Here is a 22,257-nt window from a genome sequence, read left to right as displayed (position 1 = left end):
ATTTTAAAACATTAGAAAAAATGTTTCTTTACCATTCATTTTTATCATTGAAGATCAAAAGTCTGGGTGTGGGACAAGCACAAAACGGCAATATTTGCATATAATGATGCTGAAAAAAGGTGAAAAAGTCATCATAGACAACTAGAACAAATTTCTTAACACTTTCATTGTAAAGATAACTATAAAAGTGTGAAATTTCCCCTTTTTTCTGTTTTTCATACAATATGATCAAAGGACATAATAAGTGCCCGTAGTCTAAGAATCACCCATATATATATATATATATATATATATATATATATATATATATATATATATATATATATATATATATATATATATATATATATATATATAGAGAGAGAGAGAGAGAGAGAGAGAGAGAGAGAGAGAGAGAGAGAGAGAGAGAGAGAGAGAGAGAGAGAGAGAGAGAGAGAGAGAGAGAGAGAGAGAGAGAGAGAGAGAGAGAGAGAGAGAGAGAGAATCTGTTCAAGTCAGCAAGTTTCACTACAATTTCAAGCCAAAAATGTAGGCTCTTCTATAATACACAGTGTAATACTTTTCATTAAAAGGTACAATGACATACTATCCAATTTATTAGAGAGACCAGACACTGAGAAAGAACAGATGACGGCCCACTCCATAACATTCCTCGCTGGAACAGAAATTCCTCTTTGTGTACTCTGACGATTGATGGTTCTTTATTAGATTACATTCAACACTGCACTTAAGACAGGACAAGCATGTGGCTAGCGCCCTGCATTGGCTGAAATTTCAACTCTGCTTTTCTCATCAATCTTGTGGACTTTTTCATCTGGCCCAGCCGAATGCAGATCAGCGCTCAATAAATCTTTGAGAACTAGGCCAAGTCAGCAGCCAGATCTCCTTTACCTGCCCCATCGATCCTGTGCGTGTGCGTTTACGCACAGGCAGGACCATGTCCTGAACTGAAAAATGCATCCTCTTTGCCTGCCCTTTGTGTTCTAGGTAATCTCAATAGTCAGTGTGCAATATGTGAAGCTTTGAATTAATAGTTTCCAATTTTGTAGCTTTTTCTTTTTTTCTTTTGAAGAAAGGAAAAAAAGGTGCATGTGACATTGAAGCCTACAAGTGCTTTTTAACAAATTCATTCATTTAATTTGGAACGAAATGGAAACTGAGAGTCTAACGGGTTGAACAAAACCTGCCATCGGATAGTCAAGCTTTGAAAAGATATAGTGACTGCAAAATCTGTCAGGACTACACAATGCACATGAAATATATTTACTCTGTTAATGGCCCAGTCACACGGCATACGACGATTCCTGAACGAAGGGAAAGAAGTAAAAAAGTTACAATTTGTTGAGAAAAGGTGGACGAAAGAGCTTTATCAACAAAAACAAAACCGAAGCTAACGTTGATCGCGACGCTTTAAACGAAACGCGCCCGGAGCCACAGCTGGAGCAGTGTGTGTGCATCTAGGACTCAGTGCTGTGACGGCGCTCATAGCGCCTGAGTCCTAGAGAAAATGCAAACACAAGCTGTGGAGATCTGTGTGCACATCGGTGGGTCCACCAGCTGTGGTTCCTTGTCCAGAACAAAAGAGGGATCATCTCCTTCGTCAGAATCCTCACTGTCTGACAACACGCTGCGCACTATGTCTTGCTCCAATTTAAAAAAAAAACAACACTGGTGTGCTGTGGTCACTGCTGTATCACTGCAGTGGTTCACCCATAATTGTCTTAATCTGAATGACTCTAAAACCGAGATTGTGGTATTTGGGAATTAATTTGATCCCGCTGCTCTGAGCTCACTGAGTAACCACTGCCACCCGTCTGTTAGGAATTTTGGTGTCATCTTTGACAGTTCTGTTAAATTTGAAAAGCAAATTAACTCTGTAATCAAGTCTAGCTTTTTTCAGCTTCATCTCCTGGGTAAAGTTAAACCCTATTTGCCCCGGGCTGACTCGGAGAGAGTGATTCATGCTTTTGTCACCTGTCGTTTGGACTATTGTAACTCCCTCTATTGTGGGCTAGATCAAATGTCCATTCACCGTCTGCAATTGGTCCAAAATGCTGCAGCGCGGTTGGCCTCTCTGCACTGGCTTCCAGTCAGTTACAGGATTCATTTCAAGTTGTTGTTGTTGACTTTTAAATGTTTAAATGGATTGGCTCCCTCCTACCTCTCCGAGCTTCTGTCGGTTCATGCTCCAGGTCGAAATATGAGATCGGCCAATCAACTGACTCTGGAAGTGCCGAGATCCCAGCTGAAAACCAGGGGAGACCGTGCATTTTCAGTGGCAGCTCCGAGACTCTGGAATAGGCTTCCTTTGAATGTCCGTATGGCCCTATCTTTAAACATCTTCAAGTCTTGGTTAAAAACTCTTGTTTGCCCTGGCTTTCGACTCAAGCTAGCCGATTCCTGATTTGGTTATGATTATCATTTTAGCCATTTTGTTCCTGTTGTGTTTTTCATCATTACTAATATTTTTTGGGTGTGTGCAGCACTTTGGGCAGTTTTTCTGTATTAAATGTGCTATATAAATAAATTTGACATTGACTGTATTACATTACTAAGCCATATATATTGATTTATAACAGTAAACTGTCAAAAGAGGAATAAATATAAGTGTAAAGACGACTGAATATATCAGAACAGTAAACTGATCAGTCCGTGTGAACGCCACACATCGACTCCCCATGTGCGGTTATTCCACCAGCTGCAGCTGATCCACAACATGAATTCTGTCTTCCAGAACAGCTCTTTATATAATCATTTGAATTATCTACCTGTTGCCACATGTACATAAGGGCTGGATTGTCATTCGTACACTCATTGTTATATTTAATAAAAAATAATAAGTGCACACAGGAGCTGTTGCTGCCGCTGACGATGTGCTCAAGTACCGTCGGAAATTACACAATTTTTTTATTGTTTCAAATTCAGCAGTTGCTTGTGGCAACGGTAATTAATTGTATCCAGACAAAAGATGAATTCTCGCCTATATAAGGTGCCTGAGCCCAGTGAAGCTGAACCCCCACCCAGATAAAAAAAAAAAAATCCAAGCAAACAGGCTGAGTTAGCGCTGTAATTTCCGACAGTACATGAACGCAGCAGCAGCAGCAGCGCTCAGAAATGGCTTCTGCACTGTGTGAAAATATTCAGCTGGTCGAACGAAGTCCAACTAAACCCTAAGGTTACAAAAATTAAGCAAACAATAAAAAAAAGTCGAGAACAACAGCAAAATAAAATACGGACAAATTGAGGTTTTCGTTGCCCTTCATTCAAACTTTTCGGCAGTTTAAAAATCCTGACAAAGTGCCAGCTGCAGTAACGAAGCTGGGCGAAGGTTAAACGATGACAATGAAAGTCCAAATTTTTTGTTTCATTTGGGCTTCATTGCCCTTCGTTAAGTGCCGTGTGACTGGGCCACAAAATTAAAAAAAAGAAAAACATTTTTAATTCATCAAAATGTCATTGACTTTTTGAAACAGATTAACAGTACAGGTCCTTTTTCACTAAAGAATTTTCAACTGACTACAAAGAAACTACACCTTTACCTTGTGCTCAGTCAGTACTGAGGCAAAAACTACACCTCAAAGACAAATGAAAATGTGTTTTTGTCTGTGAAGGCACAGAGTAGAATGAAAGATGTAAAAACAGAGAGATCTGTGGAAATTTTGATACAGTCTTTAAGCAACCTGCAAACTTTGGGATTTGCCTTCCAGAAAATAACAAGCCCAAATATGAAGCCAAATGTACACAGGATGACTTAAAAAAAAATTCAGTGTCCTAGAGTAGTCAAGTCAGAAACCACATCTTAATTCAATCAATTTTTCACTGGTTTAAAAAAAAAAGGTTATTCACAATCCCCATAAAATCTGATGGATTAACAAACTATCATGTCCAGATATGCAAAGCTGATCAAGAGACAGCCACACAGATGTGAGGGCTACAGTTGCTAAAGACGCATATATTCCTTACTTTAAAAGGGAAATAAATTAAACCGATTAATATTTACAACCAATTTGCAAAAATCTGTTTTCTCTTCACACAGCTTATTGTGTACTCTGTCTATTCACTACTCTCATTTACTTGAGAAATTACTTAAATTACATTCTCACCCACTTTGTGGAAATGCTCTACTGCGTTTCCCAATTGCTCATCAGCTAATTCTTCTGGAAAACCAATTAACTTGGCCATTCTCACTCAGTCACAAGCACTTAATGCTACTTGCACAGCCACTCCAACTTAAGTGGACATGACAAGAACCTAGTGCAAAGACAAGAAGAACCTGAGGTGTATCATGTACTGCTGAGGTGAATAGGCCTACAGGTGACTGGAATGGAAGGCATTATTAGTTTTCCAACATAATCAATATGAAATCATTGTTGTGTTTGAATAGTTGATCCATGGTATGACAGTGCGGAGGGTCATTGAATCAGAATCTAATTTATTGTCAAGTAAGTTCACAAATACAATGAATTTGACTGATTTGGTGCTATTGCTTCATAAAAACAAACAAGAAAAACTTCTATAAGAACTAAAATAGAGTCATAAAATACAAGTATACAAGAACAAAACTATATTCACTGTTAAACTGTAATGGAATGGGACAGTGTGCAAAACAGGCAACTGAAGTACAGATGTACAGTACAGTTCAGTGCAGGGATGACCAAATCTGTGCTTTATGGTAGTGGGGGAGCGAGGTAGAGTAAGTGGGGGTGGGGGAAGCTTCTGCGATTAGAAGCGAAACATCCTAGCGTCAAGCAACCTAGTCCAGTCGAAGATTCAAGCTTCTCTACTATTGAAAGGAGAACTGAAGTCCACAAACAGAATCCTGATGTAGGTTCCTGAGAAGTCCAGATGCTGGAGGATGAAGTGGAGAGCCATGTTGGTAGCATCATCTACATATCTGTTGGCTCTGTAGGCGAACTGCAGGGGATCCAGGAGTGGGTCGGACATGGCCTTGAGGTGTGTCAGGACAAGGCGCTAGAAAGTCTTCATCACCACAGAGATCAGGGTGACGGGGTCTGCAGTCATCAAGTCCTGCAGTTCTTTGTTTTTTGGGGATGGGGATGATGGCGGTGGTCTTGAAGCATGCTGGCGCATCTCCAGTGAGGTGTTGAAGATGTCTGTGAACACCAAAGTTGATCTGCGAAGTTTTCAGTATGGATAGAAAAGCAGAATCAGGTCCAGCTGCTTTGTGTGGGTTCTGTCTCTTGAAGAGCCTGTTGACATCCCTCTCATGAATGGAGACAGGTGTGATGGGGGAGGAGGTGGGGGTCCTTGTTGTGTGCAGTTCTGTGGAGGGGCAGAGCCCAGTTGGGGTGGGGGAGGAGGTGCTGATGGGTTAGAGCTGCTGATCCCGGGGATGGTATTGGGACATTGTGGAACTGTACCAACCTAACCGCTATGGTTTCACGTCTAGTTATGTTAATATCAAGCCAAGACCTAAGAAACACCAGACTTGACTAATCAGCTGTGGTTGCAGCTAAGTATACCATATAGTTTCTTTTGGTAACAGAATTCAAATGAACTGCAAATCTCAGTGACTTCCAAATATTTTTGTATCTATCTTGACATGTCTTAGAAAAGGGCTGAAAAAATAATTTGGTGAGATGTAAAAGAGCATGTATACTGGTCCTGACTTTTGATATACCAAGGTGCCACTTTTACATCTGTATTTTCAATATGGTCTTCTTAAAGTACTTGTATTTGACTGATCGTAAGAGGAAACACTGCACTTACTGAGAGGTGATGCAATTTTGAACCAACCAACATACACATTATAATGCACAGGTGCATAGTGACTTTTGTTGTATACCATAGATTTCACTGAGGCACCTTACCTGAGTCAAAAGGACGTTTTGTGGGAGTGGAGAGCGTTTCGAAGACCGTTTCTGTGCTGGATATTTCTAAGTGGGGCACATAAGATCAGAAAATTGAAAAAGACAGAATGATATCAAGAAATGACAAAATGTCAAAAGTGCAGATTATATACAGAATTATTTGATGTATAAATGTGTGTATGCTCTAAAATGCATAACCTCCTGCATACATAATTCTTGACATGCAAGCATGTCCATGCACACTTACTACAGTAATATGGAGGACAAACGGTGGAGTAAAAGTGCATAAGAAATGACAACTGTTTGACTAGATAGATAACACGTTGTCCTGAAGGGCATAAACAGCCAGAGTCAATAAGCTGGTGGAAAGTTTGATGGTGGTTGCCTGGATGCTCAGGGACTGTTTTCTTCATATTTGGCAAGAGAACATCCTCTTACTGGGGTGTGTTTAATAATTTGTCATGTGCCTTTACTTTGGAAAGAGAAACAGCTTCATGCACACAAACATTAACTTGTTAAATGCCTCCAACGTATCCATCCCTCGATTTTCTAAACCTGGTTATTCCAATTAAGGGTCATGGGGGAGCTGGAGCCTATGCCGGCAGTCTAGGGTGTGTGGCAGGGTACACCCTGGACAGGACGCCAGTCTATCGCAGGGCCACATATAAACACACTCACACCTATGGTTAAGTTAAAGATTCCAATTTACATAACATGCATGTCTTTTGGATGTGAGAGCTACTTGATAATTATGTCCTGAGAAGTGTTGTTACATAAAGATAGCCAACTTTTTACACAGCTAATAAAAATGTAATTTATTCCCTGCAATTAGCAGGACATGCATACAATTTCTCAATCTGAACATTTGGAGACTTTTCATGGATCCTAATGGAAACTTTTACCACTAAAACAGAACATCCAGTCAACAGGCATAAGATTTAAAAAGCTGTGAAATCTGTTATGATTGATGTACCCAATATCTGCAGTTTTCCCTAATACGAGACCAAATTAGAAGTTGAATAATACACCTTCAGAGACAGTACCTCAGAGTCATTTTTAAACACTTTTCTAGGTTTTTTTTCCACAACATTCTTGGGAAGTAAAAAAAAAAAAATTAAGACTTTATTGATCTCACAGTGGAGAAATTCACAAAGAAGTGTTTTTAAGTAAAGCGCTGCCTGCCAAACTATTTTTTACAAACCCAGATTTAACTGCATGAAAAGTGGCAACAAGAGCTAGTGTAACCATTTGGTCATGTCTCACACTGCATCGCCTGTTGCTTGTAACAGCAATTCCACACATTTAGATTTAAATGCAACTGTGCAGGTCATATTGTCTCCAAGCTCTCTGTCTGCCATTATTTTTCCTCATGTCTGCTTGAAGGAGGCGATATCACGCAGTACTCAATTTAGGTCCACAACAAGCACATTGCACCCTTTGCTGAATAAAAGAAGTAGTACCTTATGTATAATACAGGGCTTAAAGCACACAAAAATAAAAAAATTAAATTTTTTTTCGCTCCCAAATCATAAGATCTTCATCTATCTTTTTATAGAAACCCTTTCGCAATCATATCCTATTGTTTAAAGTAAAACAAGGTGGAGACAGCTAATTAAGTTTCAATTTGTTTCAGTTATATAGCACCAAATCACAACAAAGCTGCTTCAAGGTGCTTCACACAAGGTCTAACCTTACCAACCAAACTAAGAAAATAGCAAGTTGTTCTCCTGTTGAACAAGATTATATTTCACTCACTAACCATTGCTGCTCTTTTATACAGTAATGCAGCCATCAAATTCTAGAAAGACTTTAACCTTCTTTTTTGGTGAAAGTGGAAATTTGTTGGTCAGGGCTCTGGAGACTGCTGAAGACCCCCAGAAAATTTTGAGTTTTTTGATGTCCAGAGATGCACTCTGTAAGATTTTTTTTTTTTTAATAACTGTTTTGTCACCCTGATTCCCCCTCCTCGCAAATTTAGTTGTACTGCATAGTGTGTTTTATTTTCTTTTTTACATTTTCACCTTTTCTTTGCCTTTAAACAAACTTGATATCAAAGCCTGCATGTTTGCTTGATAAGATTAACCATAAAGGCCATAATCATTTTCATATTTTGGATTCCCTCATCCTCAAACAAACAAAAAAATAAATTGTGATATTGTGTTGTTTTTCCCTTCTGACCAAATTGTCCAATGATGGAAAGGTATGTCAACAGTATTAACTTTTCTCATCTGAGTACTAAACTCATGAACAGTTGGGCAAAAACCAAATGTAATTTTGAGATCAAGGGTCCAGAGCAAGCTACTTCAGCTACTGAGTTATGATCTCAGAATTTACTCGTGTCATGACACAACTATCACTGTCACTACACAGTGACAGCATTAACTTCTCCTCGACACACTGCCATCTTACCGCCCTGAGCAGGTCGTGACATTATTCCTCTCTGTCCCGGCAAAGACTCTTCTGAGGAATTAGGTATCAGCTTCAAAGACTCACTGATGCTGTTTGTTTCATTACAAAATACGTTGTCTTGGCTGTCGCTGGAGCTTGAGGCTGTTCTTGGGGAACAATCATCATCTGGCTGTTTCTTCTGCATATCTGTGAATAAAATTTAACAGTGGAAATACCTGTGCACAAGTGGGTATGTGTACATGCTGAATGCTTTGCTTCATGAAATAAGCATTGTCATCTTGTACAGTAGGTCAGAGAATGGCTACACAGAACACAGGTGCATCTTGAGCATCTGAATGAAAAATGACGCACGTGTAGCCAAGGCTTTGAACCAGTCAGGGAATGGAAATTAAAACCAGAAATAAGCCACATATTTCTCAGAACTAAAATGAAATCAGAAGCTCTGTTTTTTTTTTATGTTCCAGTACAGGAACATTTAGCAGGGGTGGTAGCCAAGTGGTCAAGTGCGCTTGTTTCCAGTGGGGAAGGATCCTAGTTCAAAACCCACCCCTGCCCATTCTCCAAGTAATATGGTGGTGACTCAGGGAGGGCATCCCGTGTAAAACTTGTGCCAAAAATCAACATGCAGATCCACTTCGGATCTGTTTTAGTGGCGGCCTTACTTTTGTACACATTTACTCAGAATAATAGTAAAGCTGTTTGTTTTTTATTTTCTTACAAACTAAAATATGAAGCTCTTCCACTGTGCTTCTCCGGTGTTCACTTCAAGTGAACACCGTAGGTCTGAATTACTACTCTGAGGAGACCATTAAGGAAAACCAGGCGCTGTGCGTTTTTCCATGTGGAAACAGAGTTGCATCAGGAAGAGAATCGGCCATAAAACTTGTTCTAAATCACAATGCAGAACTGTACTGAATCTACTGTGGCAACCCTAAACAAACAGGGGCAGCTGAATGAAAAAATTAAGCTAACATTTTCTACTTGTAATAACTTGCTGCTAAGTTCTCATTTTGAATGTAATGCAGGTGATGAAAGTAAAATGTGATGTGGACTCTCAGTTTCCAGTCAGAGGAGGCAAATATTGTACATCATACAACCCCAATTCCAATGAAGTTGGGACTAGGGATGGGTATTGATAAGATTTTAAATCAATATCGATGCCATTATTGTTTCCGCTTATCAATCCAATTCCGTATCGATTCTTTTATCGATACCAATTGTGAATTTTCTGTGTAGTAAAAGTAGGCTTGATACTTGATCTCTGGACATAAATAAAAATAAATAAAATCTTTTCCTTTCAGACATTTTAGCATGTAATGTCTCTCCGTACCTCTGAGCTGAGCTCAGCTAGCTACTGCACATTGGCGCAGGACGTCTCATTTTGGGAGGAAAAAACATTTTGATTGATTGCAGTTTGTTTGTATTACAATATTTGGAAAGAGGTGTAATTTGATTTAAACGGTGTTTCACTTTGAATATATTAATTCCGAATGGACTCTATCATTCTAACTTGACTCGGCAGAGAGCTGTGCAGCATTTGGAACTGTGTGAACAGAATGGAGGACGAATCTCGTTTCTTTCTCGCAACAAGACAGGAGTCCCAGTTAGTGACTTTAATCTGCACAAAAGCCATCCCCTCATTACCCCATCCCCGTAGAGACGGTGCCTGCTCCCAGACTACCAATAACCAGCAAAAATCTATTTAAGCATAAAAATTCAAAAAGAAAAAATAATATAGCACCTTCAACTGCACCACAGACTAAAACAGTTAAATGTGGTCTATTAAACATTAGGTCTCTCTCTTCTAAGTCCCTGTTGATAAATGATATAATAATTGATCAACATATTGATTTATTCTGCCTTACAGAAATCCTGGTTACAGCAGGATGAATATGTTAGTTTAAATGAGTCAACACCCCCGAGTCACACTAACTGTCAGAATGCTCGTAGCACGGGCCGGGGCGGAGGATTAGCAGCAATCTTCCATTCCAGCTTATTAATTAATCAAAACCCAGACAGAGCTTTAATTCATTTGAAAGCTTGACTCTTAGTCTTGTCCATCCAAATTGGAAGTCCCAAAAACCAGTTTTATTTGTTATTATCTATTGTCCACCTGGTCGTTACTGTGAGTTTCTCTGTGAATTTTCAGACCTTTTGTCTGACTTAGTGCTTAGCTCAGATAAGATAATTATAGTGGGCGATTTTAACATCCACACAGATGCTGAGAATGACAGCCTCAACACTGCATTTAATCTATTATTAGACTCTATTGGCTTTGCTCAAAAAGTAAATGAGTCCACCCACCACTTTAATCATATCTTAGATCTTGTTCTGACTTATGGTATGGAAATAGAAGACTTAACAGTATTCCCTGAAAACTCCCTTCTGTCTGATCATTTCTTAATAACATTTACATTTACTCTGATGGACTACCCAGCAGTGGGGAATAAGTTTCATTACACTAGAAGTCTTTCAGAAAGCGCTGTAACTAGGTTTAAGGATATGATTCCTTCTTTATGTTCTCTAATGCCATATACCAACACAGTGCAGAGTAGCTACCTAAACTCTGTTTAGTGAGATAGAGTATCTCGTCAATAGTTTTACATCCTCACTGAAGACAACTTTGGATGCTGTAGCTCCTCTAAAAAAAGAGAGCTTTAAATCAGAAGTGCCTGACTCTGTGGTATAACTCACAAACTCGTAGCTTAAAGCAGATAACCCGTAAGTTGGAGAGGAAATGGCGTCTCACTAATTTAGAAGATCTTCACTTAGCCTGGAAAAAGAGTCTGTTGCTCTATAAAAAAGCCCTCCGTAAAGCTAGGACATCTTTCTACTCATCACTAATTGAAGAAAATAAGAACAACCCCAGGTTTCTTTTCAGCACTGTAGCCAGGCTGACAAAGAGTCAGAGCTCTATTGAGCTGAGTATTCCATTAACTTTAACTAGTAATGACTTCATGACTTTCTTTGCTAACAAAATTTTAACTATTAGAGAAAAAATTACTCATAACCATCCCAAAGACGTATCGTTATCTTTGGCTGCTTTCAGTGATGCCGGTATTTGGTTAGACTCTTTCTCTCCGATTGTTCTGAGTTATTTTCATTAGTTACTTCATCCAAACCATCAACATATTTATTAGACCCCATTCCTACCAGGCTGCTCAAGGAAGCCCTACCATTATTTAATGCTTCGATCTTAAATATGATCAATCTATCTTTGTTAGTTGGCTATGTACCACAGGCTTTTAAGGTGGCAGTAATTAAACCATTACTTAAAAAGCCATCACTTGACCCAGCTATCTTAGCTAATTATAGGCCAATCTCTAACCTTCCTTTTCTCTCAGAAATTCTTGAAAGGGTAGTTGTAAAACAGCTAACTGATCATCTGCAGAGGAATGGTCTATTTGAAGAGTTTCAGTCAGGTTTTAGAATTCATCATAGTACAGAAACAGCATTAGTGAAGGTTACAAATGATCTTCTTATGGCCTCAGACAGTGGACTCATCTCTGTGCTTGTTCTGTTAGACCTCAGTGCTGCTTTTGATACTGTTGACCATAAAATTTTATTACAGAGATTAGAGCATGCCATAGGTATTAAAGGCACTGCGCTGCGGTGGTTTGAATCATATTTGTCTAATAGATTACAATTTGTTCATGTAAATGGGGAATCTTCTTCACAGACTAAAGTTAATTATGGAGTTCCACAAGGTTCTGTGCTAGGACCAATTTTATTCACTTTATACATGCTTCCCTTAGGTAGTATTATTAGACGGTATTGCTTAAATTTTCATTGTTACGCAGATGATACCCAGCTTTATCTATCCATGAAGCCAGAGGACACACACCAATTAGCTAAACTGCAGGATTGTCTTACAGACATAAAGACATGGATGATCTCTAATTTCCTGCTTTTAAACTCAGATAAAACTGAAGTTATTGTACTTGGCCCCACAAATCTTAGAAACATGGTGTCTAACCAGATCCTTACTCTGGATGGCATTACCCTGACCTCTAGTAATACTGTGAGAAATCTTGGAGTCATTTTTGATCAGGATATGTCATTCAAAGCGCATATTAAACAAATATGTAGGACTGCTTTTTTGCATTTATGCAATGTCTCTAAAATCAGAAAGATCTTGTCTCAGAGTGATGCTGAAAAACTAATTCATGCATTTATTTCCTCTAGGCTGGACTATTGTAATTCATTATTATCAGGTTGTCCTAAAAGTTCCCTAAAAAGTCTTCAGTTAATTCAAAATGCTGCAGTTAGAGTACTGACGGGGACTAGAAGGAGAGAGCATATCTCACCCATATTGGCCTCTCTTCATTGGCTTCCTGTTAATTCTAGAATAGAATTTAAAATTCTTCTTCTTACTTATAAGGTTTTGAATAATCAGGTCCCATCTTATCTTAGGGACCTCGTAGTACCATATCACCCCAATAGAGCGCTTCGCTCTCAGACTGCAGGCTTACTTGTAATTCCTAGGGTTTGTAAGAGTAGAATGGGAGGCAGAGCCTTCAGCTTTCAGACTCCTCTCCTGTGGAACCAGCTCCCAATTCAGATCAGGGAGACAGACACCCTCTCTACTTTTAAGATTAGGCTTAAAACTTTCCTTTTTGCTAAAGCCTATAGTTAGGGCTGGATCAGGTGACCCTGAACCATCTCTTAGTTATGCTGCTATAGACGTAGACTGCTGGGGGGTTCCCATGATGCACTGTTTCTTTCTCTTTTTGCTCTGTATGCACCACTCTGCATTTAATCATTAGTGATCGATCTCTGCTCCCCTCCACAGCATGTCTTTTTCCTGGTTCTCTCCCTCAGCCCCAACCAGTCCCAGCAGAAGACTGCCCCTCAATAAGCCTGGTTCTGCTGGAGGTTTCTTCCTGTTAAAAGGGAGTTTTTCCTTCCCACTGTAGCCAAGTGCTTGCTCACAGGGGGTCGTTTTGACCGTTGGGGTTTTACATAATTATTGTATGGCCTTGCCTTACAATATAAAGCGCCTTGGGGCAACTGTTTGTTGTGATTTGGCGCTATATAAAAAAAATTGATTGATTGATTGATTGATTGAAAAGTGACTCACAACTGACATATTCAGGGATGAAAGTGGTGAAAAACAAAAAAGCTGAAACCCAAAATCCCGCCCCCCACCAACACCACCTGCACAAAAATGTTTGAATTGTAGAACCTCTGAAATGCAATCTGGGGCTATTCCAGATAAACTGCAGTGAGTTCAGCATCCATTTTGGTGAGGAAAAAAACCCAACTTTCCTTATTCAAATTTATTCCAGTAGTATTCTGCTCTTACTATGATGCAGCAGTTTTCTAGCTTGTCAGATAGTTCTGGAGGAAATCACTGAAGAAATTAACAAATTGAAAATATGGTTTGAGTGAAACAAATTGTCATTAAACGTAAATAAAACAGGGACGAAGTGGAGATGTAAGAGTCACTAGGTGTTCACAGGAAACATTTACTTATTTATGTTCATTGTTATTTGGTTTTATCTTTTCTGTTGTGTTTTGTTCTTTTTGTCTCTTTCTCTAAAATTGTACTGTTGCATTATTAGTTACTAGTAAGTCCCTTCGGCTGCTCCCTTGTTTGCACTCGGGGTCGCCACAGCAATTCCAAGGTGGATCTGCATGTTGAATAGGCCAGGTTTTACGCTGGATGCCCCACCTGACGCAACTCCACATTAGGGGTGGGATTTGAACCCGGAACCTTCTGCACTGAAACCAAACGCATTAACCACTTGGCCACCACCCCTGCCTGCTGCATTATTAGTTACTATGAGTTATTATTACTATTGTTGCTATTATTATTAATATACGAATAAAAAAAAAAAGCCTTTTACGACAACGAACGCTGAGCCATTAATTATTATAAAGTAAAATCCACACAAACGTGCTGAGATGCGAACACCTTATTTCTAACTTTAACACTGAAAACACCATAGACACGCTAACGCGTTAGCACTGATCCTGTATTTAAGTTATAAAATACATCTATCAACTGTTTCAGAAGACCAGGTTGGTTTAACATTAAAAAGGTACATATTACTCACAGACATATGCTCTTTAGGGTTTTACCTGGGAAAAATTAAGATAAAGCGAAATAAAACAATGAATCAACAAAGCAGCTTCAATCTGCGAATCACTGCTTTGATTGGTTCAAGGTTCAAAGCAAAGCTGCACTGCAGAAAAGTTGATTACAGACCCGCTGCAGGGTCTGTAATCAATGTAGAGAAATTACAATTTTCCTGACAAACACCCCCAAAAGCAACAGCCACTCTGAAGGACCGATAAGGCAATCGTTAAGCAAAAAGGTTATTAATGTCGGTGGATCGAATAATTTATTAACGATACCCAAAAGGAACCGGTTCTCGATACCCATCCCTAGTTGGGACATTGTGTAAAATGTAAATAAAAACAGAATACAAAAATTTGCAAATCCTCTTCAACCTATATTCAATTGAATACACCACAAAGACAAGATATTTAATGTTCAAATTGATAAACTTTATTGTGTTTGTCCAAATATTTGCTCATTTTGAAATGGATGCCTGCAACACATTTCAAAACAGCTGGGACAGTGGTATGTTTACCACTGTTTTACATTACTTTTCCTTTCTGTGTAGGCTCTCAGTTGTCCAGGTGGTTTCCATAGTAGAGAAGCTTGAATCTTCGACTGGACTGGGTTGCTTGACGTGAGGACGTTTCGCTTCAAATCACAGAAGCTTCCTCAGCTAAAATTCTTGCTCTGGTAGTCTGACTTCTGTCTTGACTCTTGTAGAGAAGAATAAACCAGAAGCCAACAAAAGCTGGAGTTTTTAACCTAACCAGACCCCTCCTACCGAGAGGCCGACTGCTATAGGCTAGTGACTAAACAATAGCTCTAATTAGCACCTATTGTGCTCTAGTTAGCACTCTCCTAATGATGGGATGGAAGCCTCCCCTGATGGCTCCCTTGACGACTCTCCTAATGACGTGAATGATTCATTACCATGAAAAAAAAGACTGAAACTGCTTTGACCTGAGTATCCCATTGTCTCAGACACGCTCTGTCCCCCGTTTCATTGTGTAAAGCAGGGGTGGGCAATCATGTGCCATAAAGGGCCGAGACACTGCAGGTTTTCCGTGCAACCAGTCACCTCAGCAGGTGATTTCATTAATGATCAGGTGTCTCAGCAGGTGATTTCATTGACAACCAGGTGTTATGTTCAGAGGAGAAAGCTCATCAGCAACCGACCTGCTGAGGTGAATGGTTGCATGGAAAACCTGCAGTGTCTTGGCCCCTCGATGCCCACCCCTGGTGTAAAGGATCTTACCACGTGGGCTCAGGAACACTTCAGAAAACCATTTTCAGTAAACACAGTTCGTCGCTACATCTACAAGTGCAACTTAAAACTACCATGCAAAGCGAAAGCCATACATCAACAACATCCAGAAAACACCCCCGCCTTCTCTGGGCCTGAGCTCATTTGAAATGGACAGACGCAAAGTGGAAAAGTGTGCTGTGGTCTGATGAGTCCACATTTCATATTGTTTTTGGAAATCATGCACGTTGTGTCCTCTGGACAAAAGAGAAAAAAAAGACCATCCAGCGCAAAGCTCAAAAGCCGGCATCTGTGATGGTATGGGGTGTGTTAGTTGCCCATGGAATGGGCAACGTACACCTCTGTGATGCACCATCAATGCTGAAAGATACATCGAGGTTTTGGAGCAACACATGCTGCCATCCAAGCAACATCTTATTCAGGGACGTCCCTGCTTTACTTCAGCAAGACAATGCCAAACCACATTCTGCATGTATTACAACAGCGTGGCTTCGTAGTAAAGAGTGCGGGTACTGGACTGGCCTGCCTGCAGTCCAGACCTGTCGCCCATTGAAAATGTGTGGCACATTATGAAGCAGAAAATCCGACAACGGAGACCCCGGACTGTTGAACAACTGAAGTCGTACATAAAGCAAGGAACCCCGAGGTTCCTCACTCTGTCAGCGTGATGTATGACACACGAGCCTAGGCTATTAACTAACTGTCTGGTCAAATCGATGCCGATGTCGCTGATTTTATTGTTCCGACATAGGCGATACGTAGCGTCGTGGGCGCGTTATATTTGTGACCCCCAACAGCTAATAACATAAACCTAGATTATAAATAAGAGCAACACCCCCGCCTTACTTTGCATCATGAGGGACATGACTAAATGTGTATGCCAGTGTGCAGGCCTCACTTAAAGGGAAGACAGCTGTAGGTTTAAGCCAGGTTTCACATAACCCAATCATATCTAAGTGATGATCCATAATTAGATCATTAATCAAAATTTTGAGTACAGTGATCTTTTGTTAATGAAACCCAGACTAAGGACCCAGATTAAGTAGGTTAAGGTGGGAGACATTCCACATGGGTTGTAGGTAGCAGACACGAAATATTTGATATTGCTGAAACAGCCAACAGTCCATCCTCAATTCCAGTGTCATCCAATGTAGTAATGAGTATTAAGTTTGCAAAGCATAGCCCTCTATGATTTTTATGGACACATCTATGTAACAGGTCACAGTTTCAACTTGATGAATTTCCCTTCCTGGCACATAAACTGCACCATCACCATAGTGGATTTTCTGCACTAATTTCCTTGCTAAGCTAATGGATTCCACATCCACATTGTCATAAGCCTTGCAGGGTCTCTAATCACCTGCTCCATGGGCTGCTGTAAAATCCTAATGTTACCCTCCCTGTAAATTGAGTTCTACCAGTGACACGTTATTCCCATTCCAATCCAATTCCATCGTTGCATGGTTACTTTTCTGTAAGTAATCAGGGACAGCGACTCATTGTGAAAGGGTGTGGTCGGCTCGTCAAAGCTTACCGTAGCAACAGTGGCTGCATGGCAAACTGAAAATTCGGTGAACAGACCCACAGATTTCTCCAGCTCGGCTGCAGAGTTAAATCCACGCTAAATCCATCAACCATCCAGTTAAAGCCATCAAAAACACGGAACTGGAAGCAACTCAAAAACAATTCCTGTCCAATACAAGACCTCTCTGTATTGTGCTGGACATATCACAGGCTGACACTTTGTCATTCCTCCTGTTGTCCACCTGGAGGGTGATTTGATTGGTTTACATCATGCATTTTTCCACCAAAGATAAAGGGGAAGTTGCCCCCCCCCCCCCCCGACACACCCCGACGTTTGCGCGTATGCTAAGCAAACACATGTTAACAAAGCCCATGCGGTAAGATCCTTTACACAATGATGTTGGTTTTTAATGTAGTGCCGCCTGAGGGATCGAAGGTCACAGGCATCCAATGTTGGTTGTCGGCCCTTGCTGCTCACATGTAGAAAGTTCTCCAGATTCTCTGATCTTCTGACTATATTATGGAATGTAGATGATGGAATCCCTAAATTCCTTGCAATTGAACATTGAGAACATTGTTCTTAAACTGTTGGACTATTTTTTCATGCAGTTGTTCACAAAGTGGTGATCCTCACCCCATCTTTGCTTGTGAACGGCTGAGCCTTTTGGGACGCTCCTTTTATATGCAATCATGACACTCACAATTACTGTTTTCAGTTCCCAAATTCTTACTGAGTGTTGTTAGAGGGAAAGGTGATGTAACACAGTGGTAGACATACCACTGTCCCAGCTTTTTTGAAACGTGCTGCAGGCATCCATTTCAAAATGAGCAAATATTTGCACAAAAAATAAATAAATAAATAAAGTTTATCAGTTTGAACATTAAATATCTTGTCTTTGTGGTGTATTCAATTGAAAAGTCGAAGAGGATTTTCAAATCATTTGCAAATCATCTCGAAATCATTTGCCTCCACTCGAAATTTTGAACGCACACAAACTTTCTGGCGAACTTGGCGGACATCAGCTGACAAGGAACTCGCTTTGCAGATGGCAAAGGACTTTTCATTGACAAAAAACAAAAACTGATAGCATCAGCTCATCATACATTTACTTGATCAGTCGCAGTGTGACTGGGGCTACAAAGCTAGCCCTTGTCCTGGAACACTTCCTGTTTCTTGCATAAGAGTTTTTAAAATAAGAGCACGGCGATGACATCACAAGTCAAACGCGAAAGAGATGAGAAAAACATTGTGAAAACTCATTATCGTTTGCTTTTTACAACATCTTGAGGTTCACAGAATTAATTTATTTCAGGTGGGCATTTAGTAAACTTTAATTTAAAAGATAATTTCATTTTGGGTAGGTGCTGAACAAACTCTCTTCAAAAAAGGGGATGGGCTTATTGCTTGACCCAGGGCCCACAGACACACAATACATTATTTCCTGTCATCAGCTGTGTCACAGTGAGTTATCGCTGTAAAAAAAAAAAAAAAAAGACAGGTTTCAGTTAAGGATGCGACCAATACGATCCAGTATCAGGATCAGCTTCAAAAAGTTTCGTGTCAGCTCAGCAGGAAAACAGCAAGACAGAGAGAAAGACAGTGAGCAAGAGACAGAGCAAATGAGAGAGAGAGGGAGAGAAAGAGACAGACAGAGAGAGAGACAGACAGAAAAGAGGGGGAGAGGACTTAATTTTTACTCTTAACACTTGTTTTGACAATGTAACATATGTTTCCCACGTCAATAAAGCTCCACTGAAATTGAAAATTGAGGAGAGACAGACAGAGAGAGCGCTGTCTTTAAGTCTATAAAAGTCCCATAAAAAAAATAAAGTACTTAATTCTTTCACCAAACATCAAATCTTGGCTTGCATCTCCTCGCAAATTGTAGCTGAACTTTAAGGTCTTCTTTTTAGAAAATCCTCATATAAAATCAACAACAATGATAATAATAATAATAACATTAAGCAACACAGCTCTGGTACTGGAATCATATTGGTATCGGCAGATATACAAATTCAGGTATCAGGATCGGAAGTGAAAAATTGTGGATCGTGCATCCCTAGTTTCAATGCTTTTTTATTTTTTTAAAAACTTGCCTGATCTGGGAAGATGGGGTAGTTGATTTTTTTTGTCTGACAAAGCACTTTTTTAATCCCAGACAATTGAGAAAATATTACTGTACAGCACTGGTTTTACTGGGGGAAAGATCCACGCTTTATTTTACACTCTTTAAAATATCTACTCATGAATTAAGTTATAAATTAATTACCATTACTAGTTTATTGTACAGGCTATACCAGTGATTTTCAACCTTTTTTGAGCCGCGGCACCCTTTTTATATTTACAAAATCCTGCGGCACACCACTGTCATGTGTCACGTGTCACGTACCACTAACTCGACTGTCTCTACACGGTGCGTTAGCACGTTAGCAACACGTGCGGTACAGATATGACGTAACATAGTATACTATAGTCGTGGAGCTGTATATAAGAACTAGAGAGCGCACTCCCATTGCTGCACACTAAACGAAAAGGTCCCTTCATGGACAGCAACATGACGTCTCCTAACCGGGCAAAATATTGATGAAGTTCCCGGATGTTAATGCATTTCAATGGAGATTCGCGACCTGAACACACTCAGAAAATGTTCGCAAAATACTGTTTAAAATGCCATTTTGTCCTGGATATCGAGCCAGTAAAATTAAATTACATTAAATTATGTCAGGAAAGTATTAAACTTACTCTGACACACATACATTCACAAATATTAGTGTTGAAAGTTACACGGATCTGCGCTGATAAGCTACGCTGCTCGGCTGAGCTGCTGCTGTGTTCAACACAGCGCGGCTCCTAAAACCATTACAATACATTTATATATATTATATTTTTACACAATTATCCTTTATTGACCGAGTTTCATTCATGAAGTCAGCGGTGTGTGTGTGCACATCTCTGTGTGTGTGGCAGCACGGCGCGGGTCATTAATCTCATTATTTTAAGGTGCAAAAAAAAAACGTCCCTAGTCGAACAATTTTTAATCACTAACAACAAGAATTTTAACTAGACATTGGTCTAGCAGTGGAAAATATCAACTAGACATAAGTGAAATTAATGATCCGTGTCATCGGGCGACACAGGTACGGCAGGAGACATACAGCTTGCCAAAATGCGCAGCTTTCCGGCATATTCCCCTATTTCTTGACGAGACTAAGTGAACTTCTATGCACACAAATCACTAACTTGCCCGGAATTAAAATGGCGATCACGCCTCCTTGTCGGCACACGGCTCAGCGCTACTGCGCGCTTTGCTGCCATCTACTGAATAAAAGAGCATTACACCATATGTCACACTATTACAGCACATACACCCGATAATGGTGATATTTGATAACTGCCCACGGCACCCCTGACGATTGATCACAGCACCCTAGGGTGCCGCGGCACCCCGGTTGAGAATCACTGGGCTATACTACTCTTGATAATTCAGGCATTTTTTTCCTGTGCGCTGCAAGAAAAAATGGATGCCGAATTGCACACTGCTGCGGCCATCATGTGGTCTGAACCACGTACCAGTGTCTCCACAAGACATTCAGCTGGTGCGTGCGCAGGACTGCCTACCTGATTTCAGTCCACGCACAGTGACTGGTGCATTTCTATGCAATTCCAGGCAGAAAACTGTTCCTTATGTCTTGGGTTAGTTGGTTTTCTGTGTGTGGTTTGAAACTGTTGGCAGAGTTGCTGACCAATGTGGTCACCAGGATGCTCTAAAGTGAGCATCATGGTATATCCCTGGGACACTGTGCCAGAGATAGCTTGGACTGCCCCGCCTTGTTTCATACCTCGCTCAGGTCACTCGTTTGGCTTGTGAATGGCCAAAGTGTCTTAACCTCTTCATGTTAAATAAAGACTCACTACCACCTTGCATTTGTGGACTCCTCTGTGCTCAATTGGTCTCAGCAAAATCCCTAGTGTGATCTATTAAATATATTTATATTATAGAAGGCACAATGGAATTAGTGTGGGTGTGGCAGGATGGGGAGGTGTGGCATCACGATGGTGGTTCCACATCATGATGTCAGTCAGCCATCGGCGATGGACAATGGCATCGTCCAGCTGCCCAATCCTAATGTCAAGCAAGCATGTTCTGAGAAAGCAGTACAAAAAAAGGAACTTAAATTTTAAATAGTAGTACCCTGTTTCAAAACTATCAAAAATCTACTGTATATATATATATATATATATATATATATATATATATATATATATATATACACATATACTGCAATCAGACTTGGTGGAAAGGAATACCAATACTCTACTTGTTCCTATGTTTCTTGCTTGTCCTCCACATGCTTCATGGCTTAGTCTAGGTCTTTACAAAAAGTGTACACACCAGATAATATAAAATATGTACACGCATGCAGATGAACTTACCCGCAAAAACATTTTGAGCAAAGATTCATAGTTTTGCTGGACCTGAAGAAAGAACAGACAGGTAATACATTAATAACTTAAACCGTGCTGTATAGAAAATAGTTTCAAATGTGACCGGAAATAAAAAGTGTAATTTGGCAGTGCTAAGAACACAATTACACAGAGAAATTGATACAGAGTACAATATTAAAATATTTGGTTCATTCCAAACCGTCCTGCTGCAAGGTTCCCAATGCCAAGGCATCCGCAAGTTAAGTCTGGACAGTTTCTCTGTATCTATTTCAGGAACTTGCCCATTTACAGTCAAGAATTATTGGCCTGGCAGTTGTGAATTAGTTTAGTGGTCATTAAAGTAGTACACAATCATATCCGTGTTATTCATTGCCAAACATGATAGCTGAATGACCTTGTATCAAAATGGAGCATGTTGATCTATCTGAAAGTAAGGGGCCCTTCTTATTGTTGTACCTAGATGGGCTATATTAAAAATAATTCTTATTTTATCTGACAAAACACACAAAAAATGCATTCACCATAAAACATTTAAAATTGCATTTTCTACCCTTTTCATGAGTTTTTTGTTTTTGTTTTTGATAAATAAATTAAAAATAAATCCTATTTATTGTATCGAAATTTAATTAGAATAGATCTTTGTCACTGTAAAACACTGACAGGCAATATCATGCTGTGAAATGCAGTTTAGCAGCTCTTCCGGTGACGATGTGTA

General features: G+C 39.8%; 1 protein-coding gene across 4 annotated transcripts in view; it reads right to left on the bottom strand.

Moving 5' to 3' along the window:
• The window catches only part of zfand3 (zinc finger, AN1-type domain 3), a 50,556-nt gene that overhangs the window by 17,435 nt on the left and 10,864 nt on the right, over positions 1–22,257 (bottom strand). The window contains exons 2-4 of one of the 4 annotated variants that reach the window (XM_034188359.1): positions 21,531–21,572; positions 8,241–8,426; positions 5,832–5,897 (exon numbers count right to left, since the gene is read on the bottom strand). In XM_034188359.1, coding sequence (XP_034044250.1) covers positions 5,832–5,897; positions 8,241–8,424 — 250 coding nt within the window. In that variant the 5' untranslated portion in view covers positions 8,425–8,426; positions 21,531–21,572. Of the gene's footprint in view, positions 1–5,831; positions 5,898–8,240; positions 8,430–20,714; positions 20,820–21,088; positions 21,273–21,530; positions 21,573–22,257 lie in introns of those variants that run through there. The other 3 variants (XM_034188385.1, XM_034188376.1, XM_034188365.1) reach the window with 3 other exon arrangements.

Source organism: Thalassophryne amazonica, chromosome 2, assembly GCF_902500255.1.
Source record: "Thalassophryne amazonica chromosome 2, fThaAma1.1, whole genome shotgun sequence".
Classification (NCBI taxonomy): domain Eukaryota; kingdom Metazoa; phylum Chordata; class Actinopteri; order Batrachoidiformes; family Batrachoididae; genus Thalassophryne; species Thalassophryne amazonica.
Note: the sequence above shows the minus strand (reverse complement) of the source record. Positions and strands in the feature narration are given on the sequence as shown.